This window comes from Ranitomeya variabilis, chromosome 6 (genome assembly GCF_051348905.1).
Source record: "Ranitomeya variabilis isolate aRanVar5 chromosome 6, aRanVar5.hap1, whole genome shotgun sequence".
NCBI lineage: Eukaryota > Metazoa > Chordata > Amphibia > Anura > Dendrobatidae > Ranitomeya > Ranitomeya variabilis.
The window spans coordinates 100,757,201-100,771,588 of NC_135237.1; the positions used below are offsets into that span (position 1 = coordinate 100,757,201).

The 14,388-nt window shown below is 40.5% G+C and overlaps 1 protein-coding gene across 2 annotated transcripts in view; it reads right to left on the reverse strand.

Moving 5' to 3' along the window:
- The window catches only part of RFTN1 (raftlin, lipid raft linker 1), a 462,134-nt gene that overhangs the window by 129,639 nt on the left and 318,107 nt on the right, over positions 1 to 14,388 (reverse strand). For both annotated transcript variants that reach the window (XM_077268863.1, XM_077268864.1), the window contains one exon: positions 804 to 1,209. In XM_077268863.1, coding sequence (XP_077124978.1) covers positions 804 to 1,209 — 406 coding nt within the window. The remainder of the gene's footprint in view (positions 1 to 803; positions 1,210 to 14,388) is intronic.

The following is a 14,388-nucleotide window of genomic DNA, read 5'->3' on the forward strand; positions in this document are numbered from 1 at the left end:
CGTTCCAGAGTTATAACCTCATAAAGGGACAGTGGTCAGAATTGTAAAAATTGGCCCGGTCATTAACGTGCAAACCACCCTTGGGGGTGAAGGGGTTAATCAACGACCAGCGATATCACAGCAGGATCCAGATCGCTGCTGCGTGTCAAACACAACGATATCGCTATCCAGGACGCTGCAACGTCACGGATCGCTAGCGATATCGTTTAGTGTGACGGTACCTTAACTCAAAAAGTTACTGATCTCGGAAAATATCAACACAACTTCTTTTATTGCAAATTCAGATTTTTTTCCACCACTAAAATAATAAAAATAACGGGACATTTTGAGCATCGACGTAATCGTACTAATGAGCAGAGTCATAGCACAAATGTACGCACAAAAAACAATGTAAGAATTGGGTTTTTTTTCGCAATTTCTCTCCACTTGGATTTTTTTTCCAGTTTTGAGTACATTATATAATAAAAAGAATGGAGTTATTCAAGAGTACAAATTGTCCCACAATAAAACAAGCCATGTTATGTCTATGTGGACAGAATAATAAAAGAGTTATGGTTCTGAGAAGAAGGGTAGAATAAAACGAAAACGTAAAAAAGGAAATTGACCACGTCATGAAGGGGCTAAAGAAACCATGCTTCATGTTGGCCCATACTACCTCTAAACCTTTCTTTTGTGAAACTAATGAGCATTTTATTGTAACTGGCAAGGTACCAAACTGGATGATTATGTTCTTAGTTTTACAGCATTTCTACTTTACTTTTAGTTAGCTTTTACTCTACGACACAGCTGCATTTTATACTTACTTCTACTGCTGCAATTATCAGGCATTGTAGACTCTGGTGTAATCTTATCCTGAATGAACACATCCTCATTAGAGACACTGAAGTTGAGTTCTTCTAATTGATCTACGTCATCCAGAGGAGACGACTTTGCTTTTTGCGGCTCGATAACTTCCAGACCTTCCACTGTTTTGGACTGTTCAGCATTTTCTCTACTCTTTGCCGGTGAAGTGCTTCCATTAGTGCATTCTGACTTCTTGTCCGCTGAAGTATGATCCTCGGCATCGCTGCTTGCTTTATTGATAGCTGTGAATTCTGGGGAGCTTGTTTGACTCAGACTATCAGACAGGCTGTATGGCAGGTCCTTCGGAATGTAGTATCCCTGTACTATTCCAGCAAACTTTGATCCTTGACTCGCGGCATCCTCAATCTGAAAATAAAAGGCACACATTTACTATGGAGCAGTGAATTCTCAGAAAACTAAGTACTTGAATTGCAGGTTATTTATAAAAGAAATTATTGTATGTGGCACAATCAATGTTAAAGCACTGGAGGGTAATAGAGTTTCATAATAATATGCCACAGAATAAAAAAAAAGGAATAACGACCTGAAAACAATCAATAATGGCTTCAGTGTAACCAATCTATGGGCAATGCAGAAAAGTCTTTTCATACAAGGGCATAAATACCACAACTACACTATTCTAAAATGCTTCAAAACTTTTGAAAATTTTTCCAGGAAATAGAACAACTCCTTAAAGAAAAATAGTTTACTGAATCGGTTCTCACTAGAGAGTCCTTTTGCAAAGTTTTTTAGGGAGAACTCAAAGATTTTGTGACTGTGATTTGGAGAGTCAGTTTCTGCCCTAAAAACCCCTGAAACAACTCAGTGTGCACATACCCTTTGGACACCCCTATGGTGTCATTAAGACATTGGCGAAGCTGCAATGTCTCCTTAGGTGAAGCCATTTCTGGAAAAAGTTGCCGGCCTTTATCCTGAAGCGCATTTCCTGTAGGTTTTGCTGTCATTCCTATGCTGGCTACACTGGAATCATCTTTTTTCCTTTAGTCAAACTGTAACTAGAGAGTGGTTTCCATCTAATGAACATGCTACGGTACTTCTTTTAACTGCTCAATAGTTTCCAAACCTTAAAGCATTTAAAAGAAGTAAGAGAAGACTGAACATGCATAGTAATGTCGTTTTTATATCACTGCATTATGTTCATTTCTTGCAGCGGTGTTGATCCGCTTTTTAAGTGTAATCCACCTGGGAAAGCGGCCATGTGCACCTACCCTTGTAATGCTGAATTTAGCAAAAGTAGAAGGCTAGACAGGTAAAACCAGTGATAATGCTCTTCTGACTAAATTATGAAAAATTTACTAATATATTGCTGAAATAGATAGGCTAAAATGTTTGCATTACACATTCCTCTTGTAGACCACATTTACACAGTGTCATAAAGCCATAGTTTTGACATCCATTGGAGCTATAACACCCATATGAACCAGCATGGCTAAATATTACCATCTGGTAATAAGGTTTGACTGGTGCAAAATAAGCTAAGAATCTAATCCTATGAAATTGATCATTAAAAATGTGTTTAAAGGGACCCAACAGCTCACCTAAAAATGTGCCTACAGGTAACTAATTTATAGACACCACACCACCCTCCTCGGAAGGTGCAAAATGGCATAGATCAGATTTCCCACTGAGCTCTCTGTATGACAGGTATAGTTTGAACCAAGAGAAAGTGGCTCTAGTACTTGGGAAAGACAGAAGTGGGGAATAAAAAAAAACGGCACTAGGTATGTTGTCTATTAATTAGTTATTTATAGGAAATAAACAATGGTAAACTGGTCTGGTAAGTCATTTTAAAGAAGCACTCCCACAAAATGTTTTTAAGAAATCTGTGATAGGGGAGCATGTAATGCAGTGTGAGTGTATTAATATACTCACCTACTACCACCTTCCCTGAGATCCGGTGCCATTTCGCTCCTCTTCTGAGTGACGTCACTGCATTTTAGACTCTGTCTCACTCTCTGTTCGGGAGGCAGAAGTCTTTCTTACAACGTAAGTTTATGGAACCTCATTCTGACACTGCATAGTTTTACATTGTTAAAGCCACCTCTGGGTCACACAGAGTCTGCAGAGCGGTGACGTCACTTAAAAGAGGAGCAGAATGACACTGGATCCAGGAGAAGGTGGAGGTAGGTGAGAATAGTAACACACTCATGCTACACTACATGCACAAATACACAAGTAAAAACAATCTTTTGTGAATGCTTTTTCAAGTTGTTAAGACTAAAGACTATAATGCAGGACTATGTAGGATGAACAGAGACAGACAGTGGCTAGTGAAAGTATTCACCCCGTTGGCATTTTACGTGTTTTGCTACCTCACAAACTGGAGTTTCACTGTTGTTTTTTCAGAGTTTGCATCAGTTCATGTAAAAAACTTGCCTACAACTATGAACATTTGGTTTTCCTTTTTACTGTGAAGCAAACAACAAATAGGACAAAATAACTGAAAACTTCAGTGTGCATAACTATTCAGCCCCTAAAGTCAGTACTTTGTAGAGCCTCTTTTTCATTTTGGAGAAGTCTCTATGAACTTTCCACATCTTGTCACTGGGATTTTTGCCCATTCCTCAAGGCAAAACTGCTCCAGCTCCTTCAAGTTAGATGGTTTCCTCTGGTGAACATCAATCTTTAAGTCGTTCCACAGATTCTCAATTGGATTGACTAGGGCACTTCAAAACATGTACATGTTTCCCCCTTAAACCACTCGAGTGTTGCTTTAGCAATATGCTTTGGGGTCATTGTCTTGTTGGAAGGTGAACCTCCGTCCCAGTCTCAAATCACTGACAGACTGAAACAGATTTTAACCAAGAATATCCCTGTATTTTGCCCCACCCATCTTCCCCTTGACCCAGTCCATTTTCCCTCTCCGTGCTGCAGAAAAACAGTTCCATAGAATGATGCTGCCAATACCGGGTTTCACTGTGGGGATGGTGTTCTTGGGGTGATGAGCTGTGTTGGTTTGGCACCAGACATAGCATTTACCTTGAAGACCAAAAAGTTCAATTTTGGTCTAATCTGACCAGAATATTTTCCTCCATACATTTGGGGAGTCTCCTACATGTAATTTGACAAACTCAAAACAAGCCTTACAATTTTTGTGCATAAGTAAAGGCTTTTTTTCTGCCTACTCTTCCATAAAGGCACACCTCTATGGAGTCTACGGTTTATTGTGGTCATATGGACAGATACTCCAGTCTCTACTTGGGAACTGTGCGGCTCCTTCAGGGTCACCTTTAGTCTCTGTGCTGCCTCTCTGATTAATGCCCTCCTTGCCTGGGCTGAAAATTTTGTTGGGCGGCTCTCTCTTGGCAGGTTTGTTGTGGTACCATGTTCTTTCCATTTGATGATAATCTGAAGGTGTTGCGGGGGATCAGCAGAGATTGGGATTTTTTTTTTTTATAACCCAACTCTGACTTGTACTTCCCAACAACTTTGTCCCTGACTTGTTTGGAGATCTCCTTGGTCATCATGGTGTTGTTTGGTTAGTGGTGCCTCTTGCTTAATGAGTGTTGCAGCCTCTGTGGCCTTTCAGAAATGCTGTGTATATACTGACAGACCATGTGACACTTAGATGTTGGACTTCCTTTCACTAAACATGTAACTTATGAAGGCAATTGCTTGCATCAGAAATTTTTAGGGGCTTCATAGCAAAAGGGGTGAATACACATGCACATGCCAATTTTTAGTTATTTGACCCCATAAATTTAATTTATGCTTATATTTTTCTCATTTCACTAACTTAGGCTATTTAGTGTTGATGCATCACTCAGAAATCGGATTACAAAAATAATTAAACACAGATTGTAATGTAAAAAAATAGGTAAAAAGCCAAGGTGGGTGAATACGTTTGCAAGCCACTGTACATGCAAAAGCAGTGTACATATCTGATGATCTCGAATTAGTTTTGCTTACACAATATTTGAAAAAGAAAAAAATACAAATTTCATGCACAGAGAATGATATGAATTGTAAGAAATGGATACAAAAATTAGAAGCAGATATAGATATTATTGTTAGTGGAGCTCAACATCATAAGACAGAAATAAAAGAAGGCAGAAAGCCAAATCTAAAAGACGTACTGCGCCTAGAATATTGCATGGAGTAGCAGATACAAAGACACTTACATTATGAGCCGAATACTGTAATAAAATAAACTACTGATATCTCTTCATACATGCGCTACAGGCTCCTGTCCTGCCTCAGGGAACAACATATGTTTCCAAGCATTTTAATTACCTTGGTTTTAAATAGCAAAGTTTATAATCATTAGGTTAAAGTGCCTTAGGTCTATGAATATTTTATTTCAACATCAATTAAATGACTTAGTATTTACGTATATTTTAATAAAGGATTGAAAATTCCATTGTAAAATATTCTTACTTTTAGGAAAAAGACAAATGTAATGTGATCTTTGGGAGACTTATCCTTAAGATGCCCATAGAATAACACACAACAAAGATGTCAATAGACTCTCAGACATGTGGAATTACTTGTAGTCTGATAAACGTAATAGAGAATTTCTTTGGAAGGAAAATTGAAAACAAATGTGTGTGATAGATGCGGTTTTTAAAAATAAAAATGTATAAGTGCTACATTTAGGACTAAATTATTCTCAGATGCTAGATATTAGCTGTGGCTAGATATTCTACTAAAGGTATATGAAGTTTTTATTACAATAGCGATGGCCAATGTCAGGACTCTGAACATTTTTTACCTTTTGTGCATTACTGCCCTTTTCCAAGATGGCGTCTTTGGTCTCATGTGCACTGTGTCTCCTACTATAAAACTCCACCCCAGCCTTCAGTCTGTGCTAGAGTATTCTGCCTTGCATCCAGCTCCTGACCTCTGATTACTCCCTGGCTATACACCTGCTCCTGTGAACCTGTGTGGTGATCCTGCTACTCTGCTCTGAGTTCCTGCTGCATACACAAGTTTCCAGTAATCCTCCTTCATCTGCTGTTCGTGTTTACTTCCATCTGCATTTGCTGGTCATGTAAGCTGTTGCTGCTTTGCAATAACCTGAGACTATTAACCAGGCCTCCCTGGTTGAGCTAAGATATTGTTTGAAGTGCCTAATAAGCATATCTATCTGTGCCTGGACTAAGACAAGGATTTATTCGTGTCAAGTATCCTCAAGAATAACTGTGCTTCATAGACTTTCTGCTTGATTGCATTTTCCTCTGAAGTTTCCTATAGACTGCTAAGCTGCGTTTAATATTTACACCAAGTGTAGTGGACTTGAGTTTCTCTCTGCACCTGTTTGAATCACCGTGTGATAATATAGACTTTACCACTTATAAAACTGTGTCCTGTAGTTGTCTTGTTCCACGCAAAGAGTCTCCTGAGTTATCCCCTATATTTATTACAGCCAACTAGTAGACCAAACAATGAAGAGGCCATCACATCAGTCCTACTCCCGGGATTATGATGTTGGGTGGCATAATGTACGGTAGCCGGACCTGCTAGCCTTCATTCCAAGTACACTATCAGCTCAGCGTTACATTGATTTGGTCTTGGAACCAGTGGTACGGCCCTTTCTCCAAAGTGTCAAAGTGACGTTTTTCAATATGACAGCCCTAGAGCACATGTTGCTCGTGCTACAGTGAGCAGCCTGCATGGCCTAAACGTGCTACTATGATCTGCAAAGTCTCCGTACTTGTCTTTAATAGAACACACTTGGGGTGTCTTTGTGCAGCAATTGTATAGGGAGCTGTCAGCAGTGGATCTTGATGATTTGCCCATGTGCCTTCAGTGTGGCAGAACATTTCTCATACAACCATTAATAACCTCGCTGAAAGCAGCCAAGGCATGTACCGTAAGTGTGTGTATTTCTGCATGTGGCTCTTATACGGAATACTAAATAAACCGAGATGTTTTGAAAATTGTATTTATATATTTTTATCATTTGCACCTCGTTAACAGGTCTATCCATCCTGTGGTTTCCATAACTCCAAAACGTTTCCTTTTTTGTGTTGTAATTTCAATGTGAGGCGTCTAGACATATTTATGTCATCAAAGTCTAGGAGATAGAAATGCTGAAAGTATCTAACTGCTTTTGTTTAATATTTATTTCTAAATAGTAATCCCCATGCGGGAGACCAATGTGATATCCCAATGCAAAGGCCAAAATACACCAGACACCAGTCCTGCTTGTTTTAATGTTAAACTCCCTGCCATTGAGAGAGAACAATGAAGTAATAAGTAGGGAGTTTCTATGTATTACATATCAGACAATACAATTGTTCATCAGTTAATGATAAGGTTAGCTCATCTAAAATTAGACAGATCCTATCAGATATTGATAGGATGGAAACTTGTCTCATTCATCCTCTGATATTCAAAAATTGGCTTAGAGGGGGGTTCATATTTCAACAGAAATAGGTAAAATTACAAAGTGGTTGTAAACACGAGCATCTTTTCAATGTAGTTGTTATTACTAATCCCAGGTTACCAGCCACATCTGCAGTCTATCAGCGGTGGCTAATCTCCAAGGAAAGGGGCGCAACCTCTGTTCTACTGAACTTGTGATCACCATTCTGAAGCAGGCCAGATTGTTGGATCCGGCTAGATTCAGTGCCATGGTGCTCCTTCGATGCTGCAGAGACAAAGCAGCCTCTAATTGCAGCATCAAGAGTTCAGGCCAATGGCTCAACCATGCTGGTCCAAACTGTCAGTCAATATTAGACAACTCCATTAAGCCACTATCAAATACATATGTTGGATCTTTAGAAATATCATTTGTTACCTTCATTTAGAATCCTATTCTACGTTTCGCTCTTAATATTGTTTATTTGTAGCAATATTTTGGCTTAAAATGATAAACAAACATAACACAACTGCGTACATCGAAAATAGAAAAAATGCTCAGTCATAGGGTAAAGCGTCTATCCATGACATGTTGCTGTGGTAAAAAAAAAAAAAACCCACACAATTTTTTTCTTTTATATATTAAATAATCTATATATTTCATTATCAAAATCGCATAAATATGTGTACTGAATAAATGAAATGATATGCAATAGTGATTTCAAATCTGAGCTGAACAGAAATCAGTCACTTTCAGCATTAGGTTTTTCAGAAGCGCACAGTAACCACAGTAAAATCTAATAAGAAAATGCGCACAATGTAATACATTGATCCCATCAGCCTAGTTAGGAGCTTCTCGTTCATCTTCATTATCTCAAAGTCAAATGACTCTAATCTTTGCCAAGGCAAACACAGAGCTGATTCAGAAGATAAAGTAATCAGAGATGGATCATCACCACTGGTCATGTGTTTTGTTTTATGGGATCAGCACAGCACCACATCCAGTGCACTCCTTGGTGACATGCCATGGTTATAAGAAAGCAGACATCTGAAGTCCTGACATTAACTCCAAAATGGCATTATTCCTCTAGTTCAAACCGTAACCTGACAAAAATACTAACGGCAGTATTTTATTTGCGCAAACATGTTGGTTTCAGCATACTTACCAATACAACGCATCGATTCCAGATTTCAGAATATGCATTTTTCCTATTTTGCTTTAAATAGAATAATATTTTAAGACACTGGACACTATGGCCCCGATTCATCAAGACCAGCAATGTTCACGCCATTCTTGATGATGGGCATGCTGGAGTCATGCCACTTAATCAGGCACATCTTAAAACTGGCGTTTACCTCCGTGCGCCTTGCCACTAATATTACTCCAGTCGGGGACTGGGGTAAGATTTCTATAGTAGAGAACGTCCTAGTTTTTCATAAATTAGATGAGCTGAGTCATCACGCCCTTGCCTTACCCTAGCCAATTTTAGCGAAGCTGGACAAAACTGGTGTGAAAAAGCCAATAGTAACAAACTTTTTGCAACTTTTCAAAACTATTTAAGGCTACGTTCACATTTGCGTTGTGCGCCGCAGCGTCGGCGCCACAGCGCACAACGCAAACAAAAACGCGGCAAAACGCACGCTAAAACGCTGCGTTTTGCGCCGCATGCGTCGTTTTTGCCCGCAAGTTGGACGCAAAAAAAATGCAACTTGAAGCGTTTCTTGCGTCCAACGCTTGCGGCCATGCGGCGCAAAACGCAGCACAACGCATGTCCATGCGCCCCCATGTTAAGTATAGGGGCGCATGACGCATGCGGCGCCGCTGCGGCGCCCGACGCTGCGGCGCTGACCGCAAATGTGAACGTAGCCTAAGACAGTATTCTGGAGTAATCACTGTGATGAATCAGGGTCCATATTTCAATATTATGTAAGATATTTATGCTAATAATTCTAAAAGATTCACTGAAATGATCATTCATAAAATAGAATGAACAACTTACAATATAGATATACAATATAACTAGTGATGCCGCTGGTGACTGATGTCCCTGCAATTAGTCAAGGGCTATAATGAATAAAAGTATCAACAAAAGGTAGACAGCAATTTTTCCCTCTAAATGTATTGCCTTTCAACTATTTGAAGCTGCTAAATGGAAATTTATTGTGTACTGGTATCTTTTTCTTAAATAATTAATTTGTTTTGACTGTAAAGCACCACAGGGCATCAAAATATTATCTAAAACAAAATCTGCATTAGTAACAAATAGTAATTATGACATGGCACACAGGTCAGGTCCTCTTGCAGACGGCTAGAGAGGACCAGTTTTAATAAATTGTTTTATGCCAAAATGAAACCCTTCACAACCTTAGGCGTATCCATACGTCCAGGTTGGAAACTACTTTCCGACCTTCGACGTGTGGATACGTCCAGGCGATTTTGCGCGAACAGGAGCTGTGTACGCGCCATTGCCACCGCGTGTTCAGCTGACATGACAACTGATACCCGACACTCACTGCATCTAGCAGTGCCCGCACAGTTCTTGGCGGTTTAACCCTCTAAACTCTCGATATCGATCACAGCAGTTATAAATAAATATATATATATATATATATATATATATATATATATATTGTACCCATAAATAAATATTTTTATTAAAAAAAAGTACACATTTGGTGTTGTTGAGTACGGAACGACCCAACCTTTAAAACAATCCCACTAGTTAACCTATGCTAAACTATGCATTTTCTTCAAACAGCCAAACAAGAAGTGAAATAAAATGTGATAAAAAAGATGAATGCATATAAAAATGGCATAGCTGAAAACGTCATCTAGTCCCACAAAAAACAAGCCGCCAGACAGATCCAGCAGCGGAAAAATAAAAATGTTATACCTTTCACAATAAAGTGAGGCAAAATAATTATTTTTTCTATAAAATAGCTTTTAGTTTGAAAAAGCATCAAAACATGAAAAAATTATATAAATGAGGTATCTCTCTAATCGTACTGACCCAAAGAATAAAGCTGCCTTATCAATTTTACCAAAGGCGGAAAGGCATAAAAAATCCGCCCAAAACACAATTCCTGAATTTTGTTTTTTGTTCATTCTGCCTCCCAAAAATTAGAAAAGAAAGTGATAAAAAAAAGTAATGTGCCCGAAAATGGTACCAATAAAAAGGTCAACTCGTCCTGCAAACAAACAAGGCCTCATATGACACTGTCTGCATAAATATAGAAAAATTATAGCTCTCAAAATTTTGCCCCTTATATAAATTTGGGGCTAAAACAACATTTTAGCAGTAAAAATTTAATTATTTTTTCTTCACCACCCAATGGTATACATTTCTTTGAGGCACATGTGGTGTCAACATGATCCCTACACCCCCCGTTAAATTCACTGAGAGGTGTAGTTTGTAAAATGATGTCACTAATGGGAGGGGCGTCTGCTTTTCTGGCATCTAAGGGGCTCTGCCAAATCTGTACTCCAATTTGGCGCTTTTTTCCTTCAGAGTTTTGCACTGTGCTTCAAAAGTAGTTTTCGACTACATATGGAGTATAGGAGAAACTGCACAAAAAAATGCATGGTGCAGTTTCTCCTGTTACCCTTGTGAAAATAATTAATAATAAATAATAATGAATAATAAATAATAATAAAATTGGGGCTAAAAGAACATTTTATTTTCACAGCTCGTTATAAAATTTTGCGAAGCACCTGGGGGTTCAATGTGCTCACCACACATCTAGATCCATTCCCTGAGGGGTATAGTTTCCATAATGGGGTCATTTTTGGGAGGGGTTTCCACTGTTCAGGAACCTCATGGGCTCTCCAAACGCGACATGGCATTTGCTATTGATTCCAGCAAATTTTGCATTCAAAAAGTCAAACGGCGATCCTTCCCTTCCGAGCCCTGCCATGGCCCAAACAGTAGTTTTACGCCACATATGGGGTATCTGCGTATTCAGGAGAAATTGCACAACAATTTTGGGGTCCATTTTCTCCTTTTACCCTTATGAAAATAAAAAAATTGATAAAAGAACATTTTTGTGGAAAAAAATGTGAATTTTTATTTTCACGGCTCAACATTATAAATTTCTGTGAAGCACCTGGTGGTTCAAGCTGCTCACCACACAGCTATATAAGTTCCTTGAGGGGTTTAGTTTCCAAAATACGGTCACTTGTGGGGGGGTTTCCACTGTTTGGGCACATCAGGGGCTCTCCAAATGCAACATGAAGTCTGCTCTTGATTCCAGCCAATTTTGCATTTAAAAAGTCAAGAAGTGATCTTACCCTTCCAAGCCCTGTGGTGAAACCGTTGTTTTCCCCCACATATGGGGTATCGGCATGCTCAGGAGAAACTGCACAACAAAATTTGGGGTCCGTTTTCTCCTGCTACCCTTGTAAAAATTAAAAAAACTGTGTCTGGGACTTCCGGGGGCGGAGCCATCTAAGATGGCCGCGTTTTAGTAGTGCTCCCTGATAGTGTGAGACTCTATCCAAAGCCATCCCTGATTTCAGCCTTTATTTGCGGGCTGATTATATGGGATACGATTCCCCTTGAGAAGGGGATCACAGGGATAGGCATATTTTCCAGCCCGGGAGTCCCTGCCTTTCATTGTCCTCACCAGAGGAGGAGACCTAACCTGTGGTCTGAAGGGAGACCACGAGGCGCTGAGCCACGCTGCAGAGACCCTGACTGCATCGCAGGGAGGGCTAGAAGATACCTGGCCAGAGGACGGGATTTGTGTCTCCGTGAGGCTCCGGTTCGGGCTGCGGCTGGAGGGTGACGAGGAGAGCTGAGGAGAGACGGCGCTTCTTTGGAGTGACGATCGGGAGTTGGAAGACATGCGGCGGTTGCTCCTGATCATTATACTTACCGGTCGGATCTGGTCAGCCCTGGTCGAATCTCGTGGAGCGGTGCACCTGGCGGGCGAGCTGGAGGTGGGAGTTCCGGTCCGGTCTGGCGGCTTTGGAGCATCGTGGTTGCGGTGTGGGGGCACCTTCCCGCCTTATTAGGCCTAGATTGGAGCTGGATTGCCGGACCTCTGAGTTGGCAGCCAATAACAACGGAGGGGAAGTGGCTGCTGGGGAGGAGGTGAGCGGAGCTGTCTGGTGTGTCAGGCGAGATATTGTGGCCCCAGCGACTGAATAATCCCCTGGGTTTGCAGGGCCCTTGCTGGTTATAGGCAGTGTGGCCCTCAGACCCCACTGTTGTGGCTGAGACCTTGCCTTAGTGTGAAGTGCATTCCCCTGGAATCTTCCCTGGTGAGAAGACAAGGACTTCCTTGATATTGGGAAGCACAGGCAGAGTCAATTCTATTTCTATTTTTATTATATTTACTCATTTATTTTTTCTTTTTCTTTTCTTTTTCTCCTCAAATTTTTCTGGTTATAATTTTTCTTCCCTCATAATTCTCTTTTTTTTTTGGTGACTCAGCGGAGCGGGGCTTTGAAGGGAAGAGAGAGAAAGGAACAAACTTTTTATACCCCGTTATATGGCAGTTTAGGAGGAACAGCAGGAGGTTATTGACTGTTAGTTCATAACTAATTTTGCCTTTTCCTCCTTCTTTCTATGGACATTGCTTGGAGCCACATTCTTGAGATTTTCAACCAAATAACGCCACCTAGTGGTGCTACAATATTTTGGTCATTATATTGCACAAAATTATTGTACCTAATGTTTATTTTTCCTTCTTCTTTTGGTTATAACGTACATACTTATTAATATTTGCTATATTGCTCATAGTTATTCTTTATATGCCGTTTTATCATTTGCATAATTGTCATTTTTGCTGTGGTCTCTTACTTTCACGGATCTTGGACCTTAATCTCACAAGCCTAGGTGATAGTGAGGACGGAGAATAGTGGGTCCAAACTTAAAGCATATTACTGAGGCCTTGGGTGGAGGGGAGGCCTTTTTGCTACTACGTCATGGAAAAATATTTGGATAAATCACAGACTCCCTCACAGAAGGGGACCACATCTAGACGCACTAAACAAAAGAATAAGAGTAGAACGGAGGGTGGATCTTCAGCTGGAGGGTCTCTGGATCGGTTGTGGCCGGGGGAGGGGTCGCAGGACTCCTCTGACTCACAGCTCTCACATGAACCTCACACTGCTACGGCTCAAGCAGTATCAAAAATTCTTCTCCCATATTTTGACAAAAAATTTGAAACTTGGAATAAGGCCCTAGAGGCAACAGTGACTGCTGTGTCGGCTAATACATCTCGGATTACCGAAGCTGAGCAGCGGATTAGTGATATGGAAGACACTGCAGTGAATACCCAAACCACGGTGGAGGCACAAAAGATTCTCATTGGTTCTTTGTTAGATAAGGTGGAGGACCTGGAGAATCGTAGTAGGAGATCTAACCTCCGGTTCATTGGTATTCCTGAGAGCTGCAAGGGAGCGGATCTTATTCGGTTCTTAACGGTTGATCTGATGGAGGCCCTTCAGCTGGAGCCTAGTTCTTCTAGACAAATTGAGAGGGCACATCGGGTGGGACCAGAGAGGAGAGAGTCTGGTGCGAGACCTCGCCCGGTTATTACTAAATACTTCCATTATCATGACAAGGAGAGAGTTCTGGCAGCAGCCAGAAATCTTAGAGATGTCACTATCCAAGGGTCAAAGATCCTGGTGTTTCAGGATTTCTCAGCAGTTGTTTCTCGGCGTAGAAAGGAGTTTGGTCCGGTTTGTCGGTTTCTCATTGATCAAGGGGTTCGTTTTGCTCTGGCTTATCCGGCTAGGCTCCGAGTAACACTGGGTACGGAGACAAAGTTGTTTGATGACCCTAAGATTGCTTTGGATCAGCTGAGAAGGGACCTTGCTCCCCCAGACACTTGAAAACACATTTTAACAACTAGGGTGAAACTGGATACGAAACTAATAGATCCTTCTTTAATTAAGTCAAAATGACATGGAATATGAGATATATAGTGATATTGACTATACTGTGGTTAAAATTAATTTTGTATAAAAATAAGATTCTGGTTGTTGTATTTTTGTATAAGTGTATTGTTGCTAATGATGTCACACACCTATCTACTTCAGAGGGTAGCGGAGCAGCTGGGACTCCGAGACCCTGTGTGCTCTTATACTTTGAAAAGGCTCTGCCTCTATGCCACTTCTATCCACCATGATGACAACTTCGTATAAGCCTGACCGAAAAGAGACAGGTAATCCTTTAAAAATCTTATCATGGAATGTTGCGGGTCTCAACTCGC